At 42.0% G+C, this 24,233-nt stretch overlaps 2 protein-coding genes across 5 annotated transcripts; one reads left to right on the top strand and one right to left on the bottom strand.

Moving 5' to 3' along the window:
* The first annotated feature begins 2,159 nt into the window (after positions 1-2,159).
* Positions 2,160-15,731, top strand: ndrg1a (N-myc downstream regulated 1a). 4 transcript variants are annotated; one of them, XM_055017846.1, is made up of 17 exons: positions 2,160-2,317; positions 6,291-6,365; positions 6,984-7,019; positions 9,662-9,767; positions 10,137-10,257; positions 10,571-10,633; positions 10,736-10,796; positions 11,442-11,528; positions 11,675-11,731; positions 11,836-11,939; positions 12,029-12,085; positions 12,180-12,231; positions 12,593-12,640; positions 13,076-13,111; positions 13,470-13,521; positions 14,093-14,275; positions 14,321-15,731. In XM_055017846.1, the coding sequence occupies exons 2-17, from the start codon at positions 6,309-6,311 to the stop codon at positions 14,404-14,406; spliced, it is 1,206 nt and encodes a 401-aa protein (XP_054873821.1). In that variant the 5' UTR covers positions 2,160-2,317; positions 6,291-6,308; the 3' UTR covers positions 14,407-15,731. The 4 variants fall into 4 exon arrangements, with proteins under 4 accessions (XP_054873821.1, XP_054873820.1, XP_023133836.2 ...); XM_055017845.1 differs by having other exon boundaries at positions 14,093-14,284; XM_023278068.3 differs by having other exon boundaries at positions 14,093-15,731.
* ccn4a (cellular communication network factor 4a) lies at positions 15,677-23,222 on the bottom strand. Its single transcript, XM_023278069.3, has 5 exons — positions 22,938-23,222; positions 19,373-19,661; positions 18,001-18,255; positions 16,574-16,767; positions 15,677-16,495 (listed from the first exon to the last, which is right to left on the bottom strand). Exons 1-5 carry the CDS (start codon positions 23,004-23,006, stop codon positions 16,196-16,198), a joined length of 1,107 nt encoding a protein of 368 aa, XP_023133837.1. The 5' UTR covers positions 23,007-23,222; the 3' UTR covers positions 15,677-16,195.
* Between the last annotated feature and the right edge of the window lie 1,011 nt (positions 23,223-24,233).

The raw sequence follows: 24,233 nt of genomic DNA, 5'->3' as shown, positions 1-24,233 counted from the left end.
ACGACTTTATCTTGTCGTGCTACTGGTTGTATATTATTGGCCTCCTGCATTATACAAGGAGAACTAACAAGAGGAAAGAAGGGAATGAGAAATAAGGATATAATGTGCTCTGTGTTCCTAGAAAATGTCAATGTCACATGCAAGATATGCCTGTTTTAGCCACTCTATTTATGCCTTACATGCTGTGTCCTTATACTGTATTTATTCCTCTTTGCTTAACACGCTACACTGTAAATCATGTTGAGCTCAAGCATAAGTTCCCTCGCTGCCACAACCATCTGATTAACTGCACTTTAGTTGAATTATTAGTGTAAGTTCATCTAATGAGCTGTAAAAGTGTAAAACTGACCGAGTTGGATCAAGTAGTCACATCGTCAGACAAACTTGTTTGGTGAAACTTAAATGTTTTAGGTTCAATTGACTAGAAGTGAGCAAAAGTCACATATTTATTTATAAGAAACCTAGAAAAGATAAGTTGATTTGACACAATTCCTTTATATTTTACAGAATACAAAATGAAACCCGCACACTAAGACTGACAAAATAATAGCATACAATCAGATTAATACATAATCAGTGTTCGATTAAGATGGTGAGAGGAGCGAAAATACAACTATAACAAGTATTTCTTTCATATTCTTCTTATAAACCCCCAGTTTATGACAAGTCTAAAGCCTGCAGATATATGAGACGCTGCAGCCGACACCTGAGAAGCTCTACTCCTGTTTTACATGCTTTGTAGAGGCTGCCAGCTGCCCCCACTGACACCGTGAACGGCCAGGTGAAAGTCCACTGGTGTTATCAAGTATTGAGACACTCCACGACCCACATATGCTGCACTAAATCTCTTGCAACTGGCAGACTTGCGAATGTTGCCATTGTTTCGTAGAGATAGTTGGACATGAAGTAAAAAAGAAAGCCACGCACGCACAAATAGAAAGAGAGATGCTCACCATATATACAGAAATAATGTAATGCATATTTTGTTTGACTTGTGTCCACCCGTATTGCTCACATCTTTGCAATCTAAGTAACTGACCTGAAATTAGCATAGTGGTTATATTTTTCCCTTCCAATGCGGCTATTGTCTGTGGGTTCTTATTGAGGGCCTCACATTACAAGACCACAGTGCAGCTATTGTATCCTGACAAGGACCTTTCACACACTCATTGCCAATACTAGCACTTATTGGCAGATTCACAGTGTAACAGTCACACTCTTGCAGGTGTGGAAAATTTCCATGAGGACCCCTGCACTGTAGGGACAGGCTTAAGAAGAGTTTGCTCATTTACACAAGCACTGACGGCATGCAATATTTGCTGGTAAAAAGGAGTTCAACCAACAGAACCACCCAGGAGAGCACTCAGCACGTACTTCAGATTAGACATTGGTTTGAAGTTTCTGTCAGATAAGAGGCCTTTCATGCTTCCCCTTCAAGAACATCTGTACAGCTGCTCCCACAGAAACAAACTGCCTCTCCTGTGGTATTGATTACTGCCTCTGCGGGACCAGCTAGCTTTGATTAGACAATAGAATTGTGCTATCAAGGAAAGGCGGCCAGTGTGATCCAAGGAGAGGGAAGGGCTTCCCTTTGTACAGACTTATCTCCTCTTGGCCTCAAATCAAGGTTGGAGGCCTGGCCGCATTCCTAGTCCTCAGCCTCGTACAGCCACAGTTTAAACACATCTTCAAACTGTAAGCTGATATCAAGATTGTGCAAATGCTCGATGTTATAGTCCACAGAGTGGAGTGGCGTGTAAAAGACAACAGCATGCCAGGATCCTTGTCCACACCCTGTTTGACAAACATGAAAGTGTCTAATGTGACTCCAGAAAGTGTAATGATGACACTGTGACCATGCACACAAAGGGAAGTTACAGAAAAATTAAATCTAATAGGCTATACATTCAGTTAAGTAGTTTTTTCAGTGCCCTTTTGGCAAAACAACTCCATATTTTAAAAAATCAGAAATGCAAAAATGTATGTTACCAGAGATAAAAAAAATTGGGAGTTGAGTTTTAGAGATTTTTAGCCACGAGAGTCAGCTTCCTCATCATGCAACCGCTGGAAAGAGTAAAGGAGGGGAAAAAAGCTGCGTTATCAAGCCCACAGCTGCTGTTGCCCAATCGAGACAAAGTGGGCTGGGCTGCGCGCCCCCAGGCTTTATAAAGTTCCCTCATACATCCGCCTTTGCGCTACACGTTATAAACAAAGCAACGCCGCAGCAACAGTTTGCGCAGTTTGAAAGAAAAAGAAGTTTTGTGGACTTGTTTTTGGGAAGTGTTCGTCTCGGGACAATCAGCAGTTAAACCAACAGGTAGGTTTCTGCTCCATATAGCAAACTTTCCCCCAAAATTTTAATTATTTTATAGGGAACTGCGCGCTTACTTCCTAGTCAGTTTCTCAGCAGGTGTGAATACGTTATTCTTGCTGTTTGGCACTGAAAACGGCTCAGTGTTGACAGAAATGTTACTCCACTGCAACATTAAGAAGTGCATTGCTTTTACGCTTTGCGCGTTTAGGAAGCAGATGCAGACTGTGCGTAATTTCGTGCGTAAAATGCGTTTTGGAGACTCCTTTTCTCACACTTTGAACCATATTTCTGGAAATCTGCGTGCATTTGATAGCAAGGAGTGGCACTTATCTGTGCAGGAAGCAGGCAGACAGGTAGCTGGAGCTTCTCGGTCGTAGATCGACATGCTTTTCACACGTGACACCGAAAGCACGCACACACGCAGAAAACATGGAGCTTTAATGTCTAAATGTCGCAAATATTATTAGGGAAGTAGTTGCATAACAAATCCTCTTTGCTTTCTAGCCCTAATATTAAGAAAACAAACACAAACATGAGGGGTGGGAGGAGGGGAGTGGGGTGGTGCTTCAACAGGACGAATCAAAATATGGAAAAATGTTGCTTTAACAAAAAAACAACAATGTTTTAATGGAAGCCTGCCAAAATATAAATCACATCCAGCCATCAAAACAAAACTCCACACTGACCTGCGTTGTCTTTGTTTAGATTCCCAGCTAATTCAAATATTAACAGATATAGTCAAATCCAGTCTTGTGTAAGGATTATCTCAGTAGATGTGTTACTTTGTGGTGTTAGACTAGGACACATCTCGCACTAAACCGCAGCAGCTGCTTGAACCAGATCTTGTGGTGTTTTTCCTTGCCGGTGATCCCTTCAGACCCCCATCATGACCTCCCCTCACCAGCTGACGGTAGCCACGAAGAAACCCACATTTTGATATCTCTTTCAGTCTGAAAATGTAGGTCTGGAAGAGCTTAAGTCCAGCAGGCCTGCTGCCGCTGATGCTGCTGTGCTGATATTTCAGAACCAGGGATTTGACAGATTAAGCGAGTTCCCAAAGATTAGGGAAGCAATCATTGTTTCTGCAGATGGATGCATCAGGCTCGTGGATTTAAAAACTATATGGAGGCAATGGTGGAAGGATGGCCTGGCCTTGATTCTGACTCTTTAAAATTGAGACTTAATGTCCAATTCTAATCAGTACATATGCTTCCCTCTCACCTCTCTCTCAACAATGAGAAAGTTTGAACTCATGCTGTTTTGTAACTTGGATGTTCTGGCTTAATGCAGTGTGTCGTATCTCTGGATTTACTGTGGTAAACAAGCACTAATATGTTCTGTAGTCCTGCACCAGCACTGTTGTTGTTGTTTTCCTCTGAAGTTCAAACCACATTATCTTGCTGTTAAGTGAAACTTTTTTCCCCCAAAAACCTGCTTTTCAGGAATCCGTACATAATCAGGAGAAGTGTGCTTTTTGTAAAAGCTTTAAAAAGCGACACATCTAGTCAAGTAGAGGCCTTAAATACAGTGTTTGTTTACTCCCAAATCTGGATTTAGTGACAATGAAGCCTAGCAGCCACATTTCACAGAGCAAGTATAGAGTTAGTGTTCTTTGGTATGCGTCTGATTTCGGCCTGCATATTTTGGATCATCCCGAACGTATATCCTCCCACAGTTTCCTGTCCACGGTTGCATAACGCAGTCTCGCTTCTGCCAGGCCGAAGCTGTTTCACTGAATAGTTTTGTTTTTCTTTTCCTGCAGCTCGACATCTTTCAAAAAAAAAAAGTTTGAATAGAGAAACTGCATGCAAGAACTGGCTCGACTTGGTTATAAAGACAATGTGTGGCTGTTGCCAATGACACCAGTGTGCAGACCCCCCCCCCCCCCCCCCCCCCGCTACAGCAGTGACACAAAATCCCTGTGAGAAAAAACACACCTTTTTAGTGTGTTTGTTCATGCATTTGGAAGCGAACTAAACTTTCAGATATTTCTTTTATGCTTTTGGCTTTCATTGTATTTATCTAGATTTCTCTAATTTTCCATGATGGTCTGTTGACATCTGTGAAATCATTACGTAAGAAACGTCATGGCAGCAGCACTCCTATCTTGTTGCTTGGGATTTGGACCTGTGGGGCTGAACTAAAACATCTCCCTCTGTGTGCTGCCCTCGGTCAAGTGAAACATTACCTCCTTGATGCGAACAGTCTGCCACGCACCACAGGTATAAACAGCTGGTGATCTAGTTGTCTCAGCCTTCTGCCCAGACGGACTCTCTGCTGCCAACATGCTAACAGGTGTTGATGGTAGTCGAGCACAGAGGTATTTAGTTAGTTTAGTTACTGAACTCTGGTCTGGTTTTAGTTCAAATAGGCCTAGAGGATTGCCTCATGTTGACATGTGGACTTATTTTTCAGATTTTATGAGCTAAAATGGCCTTCTTTCAGTGCTGTGATGATCACAAACATGCCTTCTCTCACATGGCTGTGGAATCTCAGCGGGGGCTGACCTCTTGCCCTCCTCAACAAAGATCCTGCAGTGCACTGGTGGCCATGTTTCAGAAGGCCGCAGCAGACAAATGAATCTGTTGTTTGATACTCCTCTTCCTCTGCACTATTGTGAGATCTGGCTGGCACTGGTCTCCCAGTCAGAAGAGCGTGTTTGTGCGGGAGTGTGTGTGTGTCTAGGGTGTATTCTGCTGGGCAGCCATATTTGAAACAGAATGAATCACTGTCTCTACATTACCACCCAGCTCTGACCGCCTCTGAAGGTTGATTAATTTTCTGTATACAAAGACAAACAGGAAAGACAGGGAGCACAAAACACATTGTGGGAGCCTGGAAAAGAGCAAACATAGCGACTGCATCCAAGCAGAAATCAAGACAAACTGAGAGAAGTGGCAGAATGCACAGAGCTAGGAAGCCAGCGGGGAGCTGAAAAGAAGCTGGGATGTTTTGATGGGAACCAGGGTGTCAGTTGCTTCCTGTATGTGGATGCGTGTCTTGGTCGGTCGTGCCCCCCTTCAGCTGTGGGAGAGAAGAGGGCAAACCCCTGACACTCAGGAGCCACCAGGCCATTTGGACAAAGAGGCCTCTTTAACTGGCTAATTTCATTTGCATGCAGAGTCGCAGCCTGCCTGCTCCACTCCAACACAGCATCATGATCCACACAGCTTGGCCTCTCTTCACCCTCCCTCTTCTTCCCCTTTTCCCTCTGCCTTTCCAGTCTCTTTGTCTGTACATCTCTTCTGCTTTCTGTTCTGTCTGAACAGGACTTTAGTGTTCCTTTTTTGAAATGCGTACCCATTCTTGAGACTAATATCAGGGAGGGACTGCTTCAGCTTTGTTAATAATCCGCTCCCTTCAAAGTAAATGTGGAGCTGATGTATTAGTATTTTTCTGCATGTTTCAGCAGCACGCAAATTACTCAGAAATCATGATTCCTCTTTTTCTCTCTGTCAGACCTCCCTTTTGTGCGTTAGCTGCCTGCATACCCTGTTTGTCAAGTTGTGTGTCCTTGTCAGACAGCGTATTGGTCTCCGATATGGGCTGTTCTCGGGTGTGGCCTTATATGTGATGCGCATGTTGGTGCAAATCACAGCTGCAAGCCTATTCATGTACACCTTTGTGTGTGTGCCGGGATATAGTAATCCACATAAAATAATAGTCTCCTTGACTTTGTGCCGATAAGAAACACACCCACCAAGCAGTCTATCATTTTATGGTCTCAGCGTCTCAAAGTCTGCCAATTTATAAAGAGGTGTGGGACCAGTGAGAAAGTAAATGTAACGAACACACTCACTGCTTTACTGCAGTTTGACAAGCCAAGTGTTCACCCAGACCTTCTTTTCAAGACATTATCTTAACAGGCCTTTACTTACTTTTGCACGCTCATCATGCAATTGAAAAGCTTTGAACATCCCAGTCTTGTGTTTAAACAGCTGCTCACTAATTATTCTGATCTCTCTTTGATACTCAGCCTCTGCACCTCTTTGAAATGGACGACATCCAGGTTGTTGAGTCCAAGCCCCTGCTGGTTGACAGGGAACTGCCGGTATGTATGCTGACACGCCCCAAGTCAAATAGTGTTTCCAAATAATTGTCCAAAATTGTGTTTTGACTTGTTCAAGTGCCAGTACTATTTTGTCATTTGTGCCTGTGGTTTACTTTAGATTGTTGCTAATCAGAATCGGTGCAGATTCCAGCATTACCCATTCAGTATTAATTCTGCTCATTTCTTATAAATCTGTGTCCAAAAACTTCAGGGTTTCAAGTGCAATCAAAGTGACATTTTCTGATGAAAATACAAAGTACAGTTAAATCAATCTGAGTAACAATATCATTTTAGGAATCATAAGTCTTTTAAGCTAGAAGGCACACAGTAAGCTGTTTCTGAATCAGAATCATCAAAATAGACAGTTATGTGAATTAAGTACCTTAAATAATTCACTAACACAGCGCTTCTAAAATTCTGTAGCTACTACAAAGAATATTCTTCAATTATTGATTCTTTGTCTACAGTTATGGAGTTGTGTAGCTGAAATTGTGCTCATGTTGATGCAAAAAAGAAGCATTCTACAGGATGATGGTGCCCTCAGGATATTTGATTATGGCGTCTTGCACTGTAACTGCATTAGTTTTATGTTTTCATTGCTCTGTTCTCTCCTTTCAGGGCTTGCGAGAGGCTGTACAGCAGCTTGTAATCAAGGTATGTTTGCAGACACAAGATCTACATCCTGCCTTTTTTTTATTCCCGTCATGTTGTAAACTCTGCATAATCACCTGGCGTTAACAAATGATTCCAAATATTGACTGTATCCACACACACTTTTACAGTGTTTGCTATTATTTGGCCTTGTCTACTACCATCTAGTGGCCGACAAAGAGATGTACTCAGGCACTGGCCAACAGAGCTGCTGCAGCGTCTCATGCATCTTGGTGATGATCTTTCATCTGCTGTGATTTTATTAGGACAAAAATCTAATCAGGGCTCCGCTAATTCAGTCAGGTACTCACAGTGATGAAACACATGTTGGACTGGGTTTGTAAGATAACACAGTATCAGCAGTTTCACTTTTACTCTGTAGAACATGCACACAAAAGGTGTAGTTTATTAGTACCCACTGATTCACATCGGTTTTACTTTACTACAACATAAATTCTACTAAGTAATCTTAAGGCACTTCACGTAGTAAAGGTGTAGACCGTACAACATAACAGTATGACAGGAAAATATCCATCGAGCAAGCTCTTTAATGACATTTGGATGAAAAAACTTCTCTTTAGAGATCCCGCCAGCAGAACCAGGCTCAGGTAGAGCAGTCATTGGGTTGAGGCCATTAAGAAGTACATGTTCTTTGGCTCATAAAAATGTAATGAATCTAGCGTGTGAGGGCACAGGTGTTCTGCTCTGGCAATTACTGGGAAGGGATGTTTTATCAAGGTGTTCGTATCCATCAAAGAGCTTTTTTTGTGGTGAGACACTGGCCTGAGGTACACAAGTCAAGCGTTCAGTAGCTGTGTAGCAGCTAAGCCTTCAAAAACTGATGACAACAGATTAGTCTAGGGTGACAATAGCGAGGTTTTATGGTTAAACACTGGCACGCAGATGCCGTGTTTTCCTCCAGTGAGTTTCACGGATGCATACAAATGGAAGTGCACTTACACACACACACACACACACACGTGCTACGCTGTAGGATTATCCTGCCTGTGTAGCCTACGTGCCCCACGGTGCCCTGCAACAGTGGAGGGAGGGAGGGAGGGAGGGAGGGAGGGAGGGAGGGAGGAGTGACGTGTAGTGAGTCCCGTACAGTTCGCCAAGTAAACAGGTTGGATGCCTCCTTGGATGTTCCTCCAAAGTAGATCCCATGCAGTCAGAACTGGTTTGGCAACCGAACCACCTAATAGGTCAGTTTGTACTCTGCACCTCCAGGTCAGGTCACCGTCGGGCAGCTTCTGTTTTTTTAGTAAAATCTTCACAAAAAAAATATATTTTGATGAAAATATAGACATTTCTGACTGTGTTAATGCATTTTCTTCCATAACAATACCGCTGACATAATATTTAGGGGCAACATTTTTAGCTGGGAAATTGCATTCTAGGGCAAAAAGATTAATTGAACTTTTTTCAATTTTGGGCAAAATTGTAACTGCAGACATATTTTTAAAATCTTGAACATCAAGAATTTAAAGTGTTGAAGCTCATATACTGTAACGCAGCTCTTTTGTTGCCTCAATTTACAAAGCCTATTAAATCCTTCAATGACTACATAGGGACTGTTCTGTCAAACACAATTTTTTTCGTGATTTCCAGCCTGGAGAGACATTGTATATTTCTTATTTCATCAAATGTTTTCTCCAAATATTGCTAAATAATGGCTGCCATCTTGCCCTCACTCATTCATTCAGCATGTTTTCCTGCTGATCGCACATGCCTACTTTACTCATCACGTCAATTCAGTAGCTCATGCCCCTGTATCTGACACTGGCTGATCCAATTTAGGGATATCCTTATCTAGAATTAGCTTGTTTTGACCAGCCTGCAAGGCACCATGGGAGCCTGGCAGCTTAGGCCAAGTGGTAAGCAGCGGGGGTATAAATGAAGCTTGCGGTGCAGGGCTCAGCAACTTCAGAGGCTTGCCAGCCGTTGGATCTATAGCTCATAGAGCCACCACTGACTGCAGTTTTCGGCAGCAAACGACATTCAACACGTCTTCTGCAAACATGGTTTTGGAGGATCCTGATGTGGAAATGATTGTGGATGAGATTGAAGTCTCTGTGAGTTGACTGGAAGCTTTATTGAAATGTTTCTGCTGAGTAGTTTCCAGTGGATTTGCAGGGTTTTGCTGCCTGCTGGACGGCAGTTTCTGCGGCTTGTTGCTTCTGCTGGTGGAGTTGTTGAATAGGTGCAACAATGGAGAGAGAGAGAGAGAGGGAGAGTTTAATGTTGTTTATGTTTTGTGGCTCATTGGGGAGAAGGGATTAGATTTTAATGAGGGGGCAATCTTCGAAATGCAGCTTTAAAGTTGGTTTAAAAATTAAGCCAACCGGCTTAGAATTTTGATGACAAAAAGAAAATGTCAACTGGACGAGGCAATGATGAAGCATCGTGTGAAGGAGTTGTTGCTGAGTGCATGAAAGAAGATGCTCTAATTTTGTAATTTTATACAATTTGTGTTTAGTTGTGATGATAAATGTATTATTTTTGATGTCTGCAGTATAGGGTGCACCATAAGTCATCTTTTAGAAATTAAAAAATGTGTTCCTCAATGTATTTTAACAGCCTTTTCACATCGCTTCGATCCATATATTTCTTTTATAAGCTTGGACATTGTTTTGCATCTATAGGAGCACGATGTGGAGACTCCTCATGGAAGACTTCACTGTACGATGAAGGGGGTTCCCAAGGGTGACAGGCCAGTCATCCTCACCTTCCATGACATTGGACTGAACCGTAAGCTCGGCTCCTTGTTCAGCTCAATCAGGGCGAAACATCTGTTGTTGTTGTGCTTCAAGCCTGGGGTGTTTTGAATTACCGTACAACATGGGATCAGATTAAGTTCATCAAGCTAACTTTATACTGTTAAGTCCCTTACATTACACTATCTAAACTCCTCAGCCACTCAAAAGCAGATTTTTATGAGGGAGATGAACCTTTCATAGGGAGGGAACAGCTGCATTTTCTAGAAAAACAAACCCTCCAAGTCTTGTGCATATTTTCAGGTTTTTCAGGTTATCTTTTCTTCCCCTCATTCGACTATCACTCATCCACCTCCTCCTCCTTCTTTTTTCCCCCATTTTTCTTCTCCTTCCTGTTATCCAGACAAAACCTGCTGGGACACGCTCTTCAACCATGAGGACATGTCAGAAATCATGCACCACTTTGCTGTGTGTCATGTCGACGCCCTGGGACAGCATGAGGGAGCTAACACTTTTTCCACTGGGTGAGCCAAGCCCACTGTCCCAAACGCACATTAGACACCTAATGTATGTCAAGTAGTCTGCAACCTTTGACTTAACAGGTAGATCACTGTGCATGTACTTAAGGCGACCTAATTTGAAGAGTGTGTAGTGAGGACAAGTGTTTATCTTGTTCCCTAATCTCTGCTTTGATGGTGGGACTTTGCCTTACTTCAGCGCTACCTGAACACAGTGTGAAAACTATTAGATGCTGATGGCAATAAGGAGCAATGTCAATGTGATTAGATAGCGGATTTTATTGAGTTGGTTTGTAACGATAGGTTGTTTGTTTCCCAGGTATGAGTACCCATCTATGGACCAGCTGGCTGAGACTCTTCCACTGGTGCTGAAGCACTTTGGGTAAATTGAGCTGCAGTTTTCACCCCAACAGTTCACTTTCACATTTAAGACCTTTTCTCACCGGTTGTTCTAACAGTATTCTTGTATCTTCGTGCACACCAGCCTGAAGAGCGTTATCGGAATGGGCATCGGAGCCGGGGCCTACGTTCTGACCAGGTTTGCTGTAAGTTCACCCCCTTGCCTCATAATCACACCTCGTAATTTGAGTTTTAATCAATCTGGGATTAGCAGAGCCGGCTAATGTGTTGCTGCTTATTTCGCTGATTTTGGCAATATAGCACTATTATTGCTTGAGCCTGCTGAGCCATAAAAGCCTCAGGAATGTACTAGATCAGCTCAGCACTAACACTGTGCTCAATAGGAAGTCTCACTGTGTTGACACAAGGCTGACAGAGACACAAATTTTAACTCCTTGCAGCAGCCTTCTCTGCAGCTAAGACTACATTATTGTACATTGTGGCACAGTACATTTTATTTAACATTCATTTAACAGGGAATACCTCTTTCAAGTTGAGGATATTTAGATTTAACATCTATCCTGACCAAGAATTGCACCAAATGCAAGTATAAAATCCATCAGTCACAAGCAAACAGACAACGTCATGTGCCAAATTTCATCCAGCAACATAAATGTCACCTTGAAATGATCTGAGACCAGTGAAGACTCCAAAATACCCAAAACAGTGATGATCACAATTAAGAGCACCTATTTTTTGACATTAATTTACCCATTTGCAGCATTTTATAGTGTTTTACAGTAAGAAACAATAAAACAACAAAAATAATTGCCATGTTTCGTGTGTTTTAGCTGGACTATCCAAACATGATGGAGGGCCTGTTGCTCATCAACATCAACCCATGTGCTGAGGGATGGATGGACTGGGCAGCGCACAAGGTAACAAGTCCACATTCACAGCTCATAAATGCACGTGTGTGCATATATGCATGCCTGCTACTGGCTAAAACGTCCCCAGAAGCCTAACTAATAACTTTGTATGCTGCATTAAAGTTTCAATCAGATTTTTTTTTGTCTAATTTTAGATCAGTGGCTTGACCCACGCCATGCCTGACATGATCATCACCCACCTCTTTGGAAAGGTACAGATTTAAATCTAAACTTATTAACTGTAAATTGGAGCTAAGTTTCTAGTATTTTTCAGGTCCTGTTGAGCTAAAGACATTTTTTGTTTTGGTCACTGCAGGAGGAGATCCATCACAACCAGGACTTAATTGCAACGTATCGCCACCATATCATCAATGACATGAACCAGTTTAACCTGCATCTCTTTGTCAAGTCCTATGAAAGGTAACCACAACAAAGGCTAATATACTTATAAAGTAAAAGTGATATTTATTTCAGATTTCTGACGCGCTAACAGTAGTGTCTCTTTACAGTCGAAGGGATTTGGAAATTGAGAGACCGGTCCCTGGAAGCAACGTCAGAACCCTCAAGTAAGTTGTGATCGAGGCGCATCACTTTTATTCAAATGATAATATAATTTCTAATACTTGATAAACATTGAATGTATGCCTTTCTTTTCTCCAGGTGCCCTTCTCTGCTGGTGGTTGGTGACAGTTCTCCTGCTGTGGAGGCTGTGGTGAGTTGAGCCTTTAAAATGAGTCTCTAATGCTAATGAATAGACTTCCCACCGCCGTTAACACAGTTAACTTGCCCCGGACGTGTTTTCCATTCGCTTCAGTCGTCTGTTTAAGCCCAAGAGATATGCAAGATTAAACCCACAAGGACAACATGTCTTATGCAAGGACAGTGTTGGGAACAAAAATCTAGTAATGCAGAGGGGTTTTAATCTGTTAAAGTTGAGAGATTTGAGTGACTGTTGACCCAAATCTCCCAAAGAGCTTTACTGGTTTGTATTTATTACCCTTTCAGTTGAATGCCTTATGATCACACATCATAAAAGGTTTTACTTAATAGATCTCTTTGATTTGTACCTACAGGTTGAGTGCAACACCAAGCTGGACCCAACAAAGACTACACTGCTCAAGGTAAGCGAACTGTTTCTGCCCCTGTCCCATATTCTCATTCAGATTGTAATAGCCTTGATGGAAACGCGTCAGTTGATAAGATTCCAGTGGCTCAGCATTTACCTGGTGACTTATTAACTGGCTGTATGACAGCTGAATGCGTCCTCACAGGCGACCTGCTGCGACTGACCTACTTACGTTGGCCTATGGCAACCTTTTATGATCCACAACCGAAAACAAATGGCCGTTGAACTCAAAATGGGTGCCATTTATTGGGGTTAAGTGTTCGGGGTCTAGAGGAACACTGACTGGAGGCAGCAGGGACAAGGTGTTCACTGTGATCAAATGGGGCATGCTGAACATAATAGGGGGGCAATGGCTTGTGTCCGCTGCTGTGCAAATGTACAACATGCTAAACTCTAATGGCTTCTTTTGTGTTTTCCCTCCTCTCTCCAGATGGCTGACTGCGGTGGCATGCCCCAGGTTGACCAGGTGTGTATATCTGTTTGTGTGTAAGAGAAGTGGGGAAAGAAAAGCTCTGGGAGGCATTAATGTAATAGAGCAGGCTGGACAGGGCTGGATAATCTGCACAGAGGATCAGGTGGAGGGGTAGATAGCGTAAGAAGGTGGCACATAAGAGCATTAACAAGTACCAGACATGGACCACACTTGTCAGGTTGTAATCCTCTGTGTTGCACAGCACCTGCTCGTAGCAGCTGTCATATCTCAGATCCAGGGCAGAGAGCTGCTGGATGAGAGAGAGGCCGAGTTTCTCAGTGTTATGTAAACAAGTGTGATAATTAATGATAAGAGGACTGATTATCTGTATCTTTGTGTTGTTTCTCTGCAGCCTGCCAAACTGACGGAAGCGTTCAAGTACTTCATTCAGGGCATGGGATACAGTAAGCATTCAAGACGCTCAGTTTCATTGCTTTGTGTGCAGCACTGTGCTTGAATATGTTAAGGTTAAATTTTCCTCTGACAACTGATAATTTTCTTTTAAAAAACTAACCTTGCACTGCAGAAATGCATGGTACTGTAAGCGCTTTTGGACTTCACACCGTTAGAGATGAGTTTTCTGCCACCTTGTGGTGAGATGAGGGTTTTGAGTTGGCGTTAGAAGATGCAGAAAATGGCTCATGTATTGATTTTTCATGCAACTTGTACTCAGTCTAGTGATGGTTTAAATGTTTAATGTTATACAGAGTGCACATAGAATGTTATAGGAAGAAGTATTTTGATTCTTTACTGATAATTATTACTGATGCATTCATATATAAATTTTAATACTTTGGCCCTCATAATGGGTTTTATAAAACATTTATCAACACAGTGACTAATAACTAAAGCTATTGGATTATTATAGTGACTGACAGTGCAACATTCCCTTCTTTAAAATTGCAATTTAAAGGAAATGAATAGAGTTGCGTGAAATGAAAATACTCAGAACTGTTCTTCCTCCTCTTCCCTCAGTGCCCTCTGCCAGCATGACCCGTCTGGTCCGCTCCCGCACTGCCTCCGGCTCCAGCGTCACCTCCTTCGACGGCAACCGCTCGCGCTCCCACACCAGCGAGGGAAACCGCTCCCGCTCGCACACCAACGAGGGCAGCCGCAGCCGCAGTCACACGGCCGACGCCCAGCACGCCCAGCACGCCCAGCACGCCCAGCACGCCCAGCACGCCCAGCACGCCCAGCACGCCCGCTCCCACACGGACGCCTCCACGGACGGCACGGCCAACAACAGCGTGGACCAAGCTGTTCCCAAGTCCACCGAAGTGTCCTGCTAAGTGACCCTCCGTTTGCCAGACACCTCCCCCAGCCCCTCAAAAAACCACTCAAAGTCCCTTCGGTTTGTGCTGCGCTGTCTCTAATTCATTCATAGAGAAAGATACTAAAGATTGCAGACCTGGAGTTGTAAAAACGCACAATGGACACTCGCCTGCACACTATTCAGTGCAGCTGAGATGCCCCCAGTTTGAAAATATGTCTTACTGAGTAGGAGGTGAAGGTCAACTGTATGTGTGATTTGTCATCTTGAGGGATTCAGACTATATCTGAACTTCCGAACAGAAAATGTTTCAGTTATTCAGGTGAGAGTGTAATTAGAGACAGTGCAGCACTTGGGGACACCGAAGCAGAGAATGTCAGAGAAAGCTGTGGCCACGAGTACACCAGCTTGTAATGTATCTCTTGTAATTTCTCATACATTATAACAAATTAATTTCCACCTCAGCATTCCCTCATCCTGTTTTTGTCCATTTTTACCATATTGACACAGCTTTCTCAAATATACCTGACTGTAAATGTCTGTTTTCTGTTCTTACTGTAATTGTCTGATCATTTATTCTTATTTTTTTTTCTTTCTCCATGTCTGAAGTGTTGTCGTTTGTACGTAGGAGCAGATTTGTAGACGTGGAAAGAGGACCGGGAGGCACTAGGATAAATTTTTAAAAAATGGCTGTTTGCCTCAAATTGCATATGTAACTTTGAAAATTAAGGGACAAACTTCAAGTATATCATATATATACACAGCTGATAATATTGCTTCATCCTGCATCTTGCATCCAATTTCCTCAAGTTTGTCTGTTAGTGAAATGATTTTCGGTATCAGCTCACAGATGAAATCTGATTTTAATATATCATTTCAGGAATAATGTGATCAGTGTTAGCAGATTCCATTGAGATGATGGTTCATCAGTAATCAAGACACTCTGAAATACAAATTTGAAAGCTTTTACGTTATATGCTTTATTAATGGATCATGGCTTCAGACAAAAAAAAGTTTCCTCTTTTTTTATGATGATTTCTATGCAATCAAGCACAAAGGAACAAAGATGTGCCATGGAATTGTTCACTTTATAGAAGCGATGCTCCTATGTGGTTGTGGATTTTTTTTTTTCTGGGTGAGTGAAGAGATAGAGGTCCACATGTTAACATGAGGATAGCCATAGAACTTACCCGACACCGACTACTCCTGTATTTTACTTTGTAGAACACATACACAGCTTTGTAAAGATGCGATGCACAACCGTCTAATGCTGTAGAAAAGCATTAAAATGACATAACAGTTTGTATTTATTAAGAAAAATGACAATAAAAAACTTGTAACAGAGCTTCCCTGATTGTGTCATTGTTGCATATTTGACAATGGAGTCTTAAAAATAAGGTTTCATCTTTGGCATCTCAGTCCATCTCCACTTTAAAAAAAAAATGCATAAGAAAATATTCACAAGTATTATCTAGTTAGACTTGTGAGTTCAAAGACAGGCATCCCAGGAACGACACATTATTACATATGAAAAAAGCCGCATAAATAAATTAAACCTTCAATATTTCACATGCTCTGTTGAATATTTTCATTTACAAGAGTTCTTTTGAAAGTCCCCCATGCTTTATGAATCCATTCTGGAGACACATACATATTTCATATTTACAGATTTTTCCAATAGGAAAAAAGACCGTAAGAGAATCCCTTGATCACACTCATTACAAATACAAAACACTGCGTAAGAAAAAGAAGTCAGGAAAAAGTGAGGTTGCTCCTCCAAGCAGAGAGCAAAACCGACATGTCACTTCTTAGTTCATGACCTCAGGGTAACCATAGTAACTCTCCAACTCGGCAAAGATGTCATTAGGGTTTTTGCAGCTGAGGTTGCAGAAGCAGGCCTGAACCCACATCATCTTCCAGGTGAATCCCGTCCCGTTAGGGCACTCGAACTCCACGTCGATGGTCTTGGACTTGTATGGGATGCAGCAGCGCTCGTCAGTGCAGACTCCACAGTATTTGGGCCTGTACTGCTTCTTGCTGGTGCAGCCAGAGATGGTGAGGTTGGAGGGCTGATCTTCCCTGTAGATGTTCAGACATTTCTTTCCAGGCTGAGGAAGGAAAAGAAGTTTTGAAGTCTGGGAACACTGAGTTATTATCAGTTCTGTTATTGTTTTACTGATCGTTACCTTGATGTGTTTGGTGATGTCGACCTCACACGGCCGCAGGTTGCAGAGACGAGACTCTTTGACCAGCTCACATTGCTCGTTGGCGTTGGAGATCCTCATGGACAGGCCGCGGCCACACGTCTTAGAGCAGGGGCTCCATGAGGTAGTCTGGGTAATGCAGTTTTTGTGCCAGCTCCTGGTCTCAGCTGGGTAGGCTGCATCAGCAGAGACAGAAAAGTGAGATAAATACATCATGTCATGTGTAAAAACACTATTTATGGCTTTTAAAAGCTTGAATCCCTGTTGCTCTCCATTACTGTGCTTTGTCTAGTGAACAAATGTGAACAAGAAATAATGAAATAATGTGTTAAATATAGCTGTCATTACAGTTTTTAATAAGAAACTTCTATTCCAAATAGTTCCTCAGTTAATTTTTTGGTCAAGAGACTAAACTGGAGCCATGTTTTTTGGACCAGGAATGTAAAACCCAAAAACATTTGGAATGTCAGAAGCTGGAACCAGAGAACTGTTTGTGCTTTTGCTGGAAAAATCACATAAACAATTATTAGATTATCACAATACAGCAGATGCACATCAGTTCCCAGTGCTAACAGGTTGCATTCTAAACAAAATGAACATCACTGACAAAGAGAATTCCGTGTACTGTCTCGCTTCCATTTTGATTTAGTTGTTTCCTTATTTGTGATGTTTGAGAACAAGAGATGCAAAGTAACACTGCCTCCCTTTTGCACTGCATCTGTTTTTAATCTAAATTGTTAAACAGTGTCTGCCCAGTCATCTGGATCTAATTTGTTTCCTTATGCAACACAAAGAGATCTTCTTCGTTCACATTCTTGCCTCCGCAGCACTGCTGCACCAAATGACTGGAAACTGAACATGACCCAAAAAACAGTGTGAGGGCTTCCACAGGAAAGGATCAGTCTGTCACTGCGTGCACACACACACACACACACGCACGCACGCACGCACGCACGCACGCACGCACGCACGCACGCACGCACGCACGCACGCACACACACACAGACAACAGCACACCCAAACCTCGTGCTCCTCCTGGACCGCATGTACTCAAATAACCACTTTGTGAGAGCCAGTTTCTAACCCAGCTGCCTCTATTTTACCTCACAAGATCATTTGTTTTTATGTGAAAGATATGTCCATTACTGCTGTACCACTAATCTCTTAGCAGAAACATTCAACATTTTGTGATTATGTGAAGTCAATAAGAGCCTTTGTATGTACGTTTGCATTCCCTGACCCCTTAGAGCCACATTCTTATTTTTACACAGTGCTATCCAGACTATCCTGACTTTCAAGCTCAACTTCATTGAGCTGGAGGGACATTAGGGGGTTTTTCAGTGCAAAAACAAAAACAACCAGATACACTGCATTCCACCACTAGTGCCTGTATCCAAAGTACATCCTACCCTCTACTGCATGTCGCGGCGCTGTCTTGCGCCCTCTCTTGGGTTCGTCACAGATCCACTGCTCGCAGCACATTCCCCGGACTTTCACCCGCCGTGGGGTTTGGCACCACACTCGGGGAGGCTGGGACTCGGTGCACAGCGCCACACAGCCGATGGCACCGTTCACACACACACACTGGTATTTACAGCTGGGCTTGAAGCTCTGCCCGTTACGGTAGATGACACCGTCGTGCTCACAGCCGGTTCCCACCATGTCTGACAGAGAGGGACGACAAGCAGCCACATATTATAAAGACATGGAGGCGAAACTGCAAACACATGGAGGCTTGGAAGTCTGTGGTGCTGTTAGGCTGAGTTGTGTTATACAGGGAGATGTTTCTTAAATTAGGCTTTCCTTGTTGATATATAGAACATGACAAAACAGTAGAAACATCTGTCAATATAATGCAAAGCAGTTCAACAGCAAAACAAACTGGGGCTTCCTAAATGATCATACAGTCAAATCAACACTTTTCTCAAACAGTTCTGATGAAAAGTGTACATTTTGACGTGTGCAGACCATATGCAGCAACGGTCACCATGAATGAACTAAAGAAAAGAATCCACTGCATTTACAAAGTAGGCTTAATGGGTGACAAAATAAATGATCAATAACTAAATCAGAAATATATGAAATTAAAAATGAAACTGGCAACTTCTCAGTTTAAAGATGATGTACCATGATCACATGATTCTTTACATTGCAAGTGTTGGCTTTGTTTTTACAAGTCACTCTTTAGTACTGTGTAGGTCACAGAAGTTTAAAAAGTGAAAGGCGGCACTGGTCTTAATGTTAAGCAGAGATTAGTTGTGAATGTACACAGTCAGCAAAGATGTGGTAAATAGGCCCTTATAATACTAATAAACGTTTGTTTGTTTGTGCTGAGACTCGGATAGAATTTCCATCAGGCAAACACTATCACAACACCTAGAATTCTGGTTTTGGGGGTCAAAAAGTCACTTCTATATGTGGTTTGTAACTTTTGCCATTGTATTTAGAGTAGTATTTATTTATCTGCTTGTTTATTTATTAGATTTAGATTCATCAGGTGTCATGGCAGCATTAATATCCTTATGCAACTACACACTAGCAGCATAGAAGAAATCACAATGATGACGCAAGAGGCTGCATTAAAAAGTAACATTCTGACAAAAATCGCCTGTATCGTTACCATGACAACCCGAGTTTGTATAGCAGCAGACACCTGATCTAGTCCAGTCCAGTGTGGTCACTTGCATTGTGCGCTGAAGTTTGAACAATGAGCCTGACTTGCAACATCACAAACTAAACAGAGATTTTCTTGCTGTGTTTGTTTCTGTGAGTGACACTTACATGCACACACTCCTTTTTCGTACCTAGGCTTGTCCGAGCTGTAGTCGCAGTACAGTCCCTTGTGGTAGTCGCAGGTGTCCGCCTCGTTGCACACCTCGCCCACCTGCCGGGCGCAGGTCTTGCAGCAGTCGCAGCCGTCCATGAGGAGGCTCACACCCGGCGGACACTTGGGTACGACCTCGGGACACTCGCAGGGCCACTTGCAGTACTGCGTGCGGTTGTACGAGTCTGCAGTCGGGGACACGGCGGCGGTGGCGGGCGGCATGGCAGTGGAATTCAGGGAGTAGGCCTGTAGGGACGAAAGTGGACAGAATATAAGCAAAAGAAGCCTTTAATTATCTGAGGTCAACAGGTTGAACACCAGCTTCCTGTAAAACAGACAATATGCAGTTCAGGAAAGATGTGCAGCTCATTTTTTGCGTCACTTTAATATGAAATATAGTCATAAATTGGCTAGTGGCACTATGCATGAATGAATGAGTGAAAATTGTGGCTTCTGTAGCTGGTTCACTGTGTTTGTGCAGAACCAAAATGCCAGTTTTTATGGCATGAAAGGTATTTGAACCCTTGTGGAGAGGCAATAATCCTAATATCCTTAATCCCAAATTCCTTCATATCTAACTCTCTTTGTTAACCCCATCTCAGTAGGAAACTCATCTGACAGGTCTCAGATCCATCATTTATTCACTTCTGCTTTACTGGCTGCTAAAATTCAATTCAGTTACATTTATATAGCTCCAATTCACAGCATTAATCATCCTCACATAATAAGGTCAAGACCTTAGAATATTATAGAGAAACCCAATGATTTCCTTTGAGCAAGCACTTGGCGACAGTAGGGAGAGAAAACTCCCTCGTGGTCATGCTGTGCAATAAATTAAATAAGGCTATAAAAATGAATTAAACACCCAGCAGAGGTAATCTTATTAATCAATGTCGGGGTCCAGCTTTGCATGTACTTAACACTGGTGTTCTATCACCATATTTAAAATTTACAACTGTGCTGAATAGTTGCAAAATCCTGCCAATGAAACTTAATTTCTCCCCCCTCAGTGTGTTTTGACTCCTACAAGCTGCTCTGTGTCGCCAAGATCACACAGTAAAGAGCTTTGCAGCTCTTAAAAGCAGATGTTCTCCCTGCAACAGGCCACATGAGGCACATTAGCAGCCCACTGCCTGGAGATTACAGTTGGACAGTGGAGTCTCAGCTGAAGAAACTTTTTGATTGAAGATGTATCTTTCAGCAACAAGCACTGCACGCAAGAGTCTAAATTAAATTCTTCTTGTTTTGGGAACAGGGTGTGGTGGAGAAAATGCCAAAAAATGATCTCTGGGTTCTCGTTTCGTGAGGGAGACACTGTAGCTTCCTTTTAATGGGAAAAGCCACATTACATTTCTGCTCGCACAAAGCTTTGTATTGTTGAAGTGTGAATTGCATTTTTCATCAACAATCCTCTAAATGTCATCCCATTTTGCAGTAATAAAAAGATCATGAAGCATCTTTATGAATGAGACACATTGAAAGCTGTTGCAAAAACCACGTCCATCACAATTACCACAGAGTGACCAGGTCAAATAAGAAGCGACTGCAGGTCCCCTATTGCCTGCATGCTCATAAATCATAACTAACCCATATTCTGAAAGCAGCAGAGCACTTAAGTGAGGAGCTTGGGATCCATAAAAGACACACATGGATGCACACTTAATCCACAATTAATTGTGAGGCGTACCCTGTATGTCATTTTCCTGAGCTTGTTCTCAGCACTTCAGTGGAATTTATGCTCATATTAATAACTGCTCTGTGTGGTGCTGAAAGCTAATGCAGATAAATGAGCTTTAATCGCCGCTGCGCCACTAAGCCATTCCTCAGAAGAGTTAATCTAGCCTGCAGCCATCGGGTTAATTTGCAGAGGAAAAACAAATATCAAAACAGGCCCAGGGGCTCTAATGTAGATCACAGAGAGGTAGCTGCTTCACAGGGTAATTATGAAAACTTGGGCTTAATGTCATTATGTTCTACAGAATGGGCTGGCTAAGCAACACTAGGCCTAATGCAATCATCAGACTTGAAATCGTCTATCTTTGCAGACTAAATTCTGCATTATTTCATTAAAGAAATATTTAATCACTGTCAGAAAAAAGTGCGCTAATGACTCAGAGAAAGAGATCATTGAAGAAAGAAAGATAGTTTGTTGATCTGTAGATATTTGTGACACAAGGAAGCAATAGCATTCTCTTTTTTTTGGTGTGATCTCAAATAATTGTCCCATTTTGCTGATAGCCGGTTAATAAAGGTGGTGTTTTCTCAGTAGCGAGAGGTGACAAGTACTTTGCTTCCTGTCAGCCTTTGGCCACGTCAGATGATCTGTGGGAGCTTCCACTGATTCACCCGTCCTCAGGGGAGAGGAAAATGTTTGAAAAAGAAGTCTTATCCAAATAATGCAAGGAGAAATGGTCACTCAGGCACTGCTGTTTTAAAGTTCTGACTAAAAGTTACTCAAATGTAAAATGTTTAACTACACGAGTGGAAAAAAACTACATTAACGGCACTCTTTAGGGAAAAATGCATCACAAATATTAAACACCTTTTGGAGAGAAAGTATAATTTGATATTTGTTACAGTTGTTATGCAAGGCTACCACTTGCTAAATATCATTAGAACTGGCAAAATGAATAGCAACATAATGTTTAAAGAAATAATAGAATAATCCTTCATACACATGCTGAAATCACATCACTGCTTTTACTTCTTCTTTTAATCCAACTGGTTTCCAAAAGCTGGCCCACAGACTGATATATACATTTATGAACTGAGAAATAGATGATAGGTCCGAAATAAAAGAAAACAGCTGAAGCCAATGTTGAAGCAGTTCCGCAAATAACCACAAAGTGGCAGTAAAATATAACAAACTGGGGAAAATGAACCCACAGGGTGACAACTGCCAGCATCTCACAGCGCAACTTTTAACTAAAGGATAGACGACAATAATGACTAGTCCCAAAGAATATTAGAGAGATTTATTGGGGATAATCAGATCAGTAAGTACATTCAATTAAATAAAAAAGAAAAAAGAAGGAAAACTTGACTGCTTTTTGGGATAACATCTACAGATGCCATTATGAAGAACAACTGTGGAAGAATGTGTAAAAAGGAGGAAAAATGCAAACACAAGTCAATAAATGTGGATTCATAAATAAAAATGAGATCATGCATCCATACAAGAAAAACTTAAATATGATTATATTGAATTATATTAATTTAACACGTATGTGGATGCTATAAATTCTACATTGAGCACATTCCAATAGGAAAATCTAAACATTCTGTAGTCATTATAGGAAAAAAAAACCCTCACTATAATCTACTGTAAAGCACCACAAACAAACAGACTACAAGTCTCCATAGGAAGTTGGCAGATTTTTTTAAATGATGCTTTATGATTTCTTTTATTGGAGTGCATATTTTCAGACTAATCCACCTGGCTGACCTCCTGCATCCCATACATGAGCCAAATATCGCACCTTAAAAATGAAAAGAACGTGAGAAATGTCTCCTCCATCCCACCTGTTGAATCCCAGCTGCTGTTAGAATCCACAACAGGAGCCAACTCATCACTGGTGAGGAACTGCACATGCATTGAATCCAGAACTGAGCTCGGGTCTTTAAACGCACCACACGCAGCAGTCTGCAGGTGAGCTACATCCTCGTCTCCTCCACGACATCTCGGCGCACCTCGAGTCTGCGTCCGGAGCTGCGCTGACAGCCTGTTAAAGAGTCCGGGCTGACGTAAGGTCTGAAGGGACGCATTCTTCTGACAGGGGACGGTTTCCTCTCCTTCCCTCCGCTCCACTTTCACCCGATCCTCCTCTTCAGAGCATTGGAAGCCTCGGTGCTTTGGGCGTGTCTGGAGGATCCTGTGGAGGGACTCTGTGACTCTCCTCTGCTGCTCCGCTTCAGATTAAAGGACACATCCGTATGTTTTCTACTACTTATACTAAAACGTTCCACTTCTACATATTGGGATCACTTCTAGATTTAATTCTAAGTAGTAGGAGACACAAGCCAAGAACCTCATTCTGTGCAAGAATAGATCAAGCCAGAGGCGAAATGAGATATTCAAAATCCCTCTTCCTTCTCCCTTTATTACCAGTAACAGCACAAATAGACACGTGACTCCTATTTTAGGACACATCTGCACGTTTAATACACCCTCATTTAGATCACATTGTCACAGTGGCTCTCATTGTGCACTGATGGTCTGCACGTTTTGTGTGCCAGAAACTGAGTTTGAATCATATAATTTGAAAGACTCAACTTAAACTATTGTTTATTGTTCTCTTATGTGTTGTTTGTCTGTTTTCTTCTCTCCTCTCTTGTGATTTTTTTTTCTTTCCACTGTTGTCAAGTGTTTTCTTGAAGTAAATCCAAGGGAATCTTTGGATTTGTTGGGTTCCTTGTTAGAATTTTGTAAGGTCTTCACCTGACTGTTTGTAGTGCTCTATATGATGACGTACACTGCGGGTCAAAAGTTTTAGAACACCCTAATTCTTTCAGTTTTTTATTGGAAATTATGCATGTTAATGTCTCATTATACTCTGAAATAAAAGCATAGAACAAATGAACAAATGAAGTTAAAAAAAATCTATGTAGAATCTAAAATGTATTCTAAACTTTTGGTTCATCAAAGTAGCCACCTTTGGCAGATATAACAGCTGAACACACTCGTGGCATTCTTTAAACAGTGGAAATCAAACAGTCTTCGGAAAGTTCTTCCCAACTCTTTTGCAGAAGTTCCCATAAATGTGTGGCACTTATAGGTTGTTTTGCTTTCACTCTTCTGACCAGTTCATCCCAAACCTG

Source organism: Amphiprion ocellaris, chromosome 15 (genome assembly GCF_022539595.1).
Source record: "Amphiprion ocellaris isolate individual 3 ecotype Okinawa chromosome 15, ASM2253959v1, whole genome shotgun sequence".
In the NCBI taxonomy this organism is placed as follows: Eukaryota; Metazoa; Chordata; class Actinopteri; family Pomacentridae; genus Amphiprion; species Amphiprion ocellaris.
This window is presented reverse-complemented; position numbering and strand designations above follow the sequence as displayed.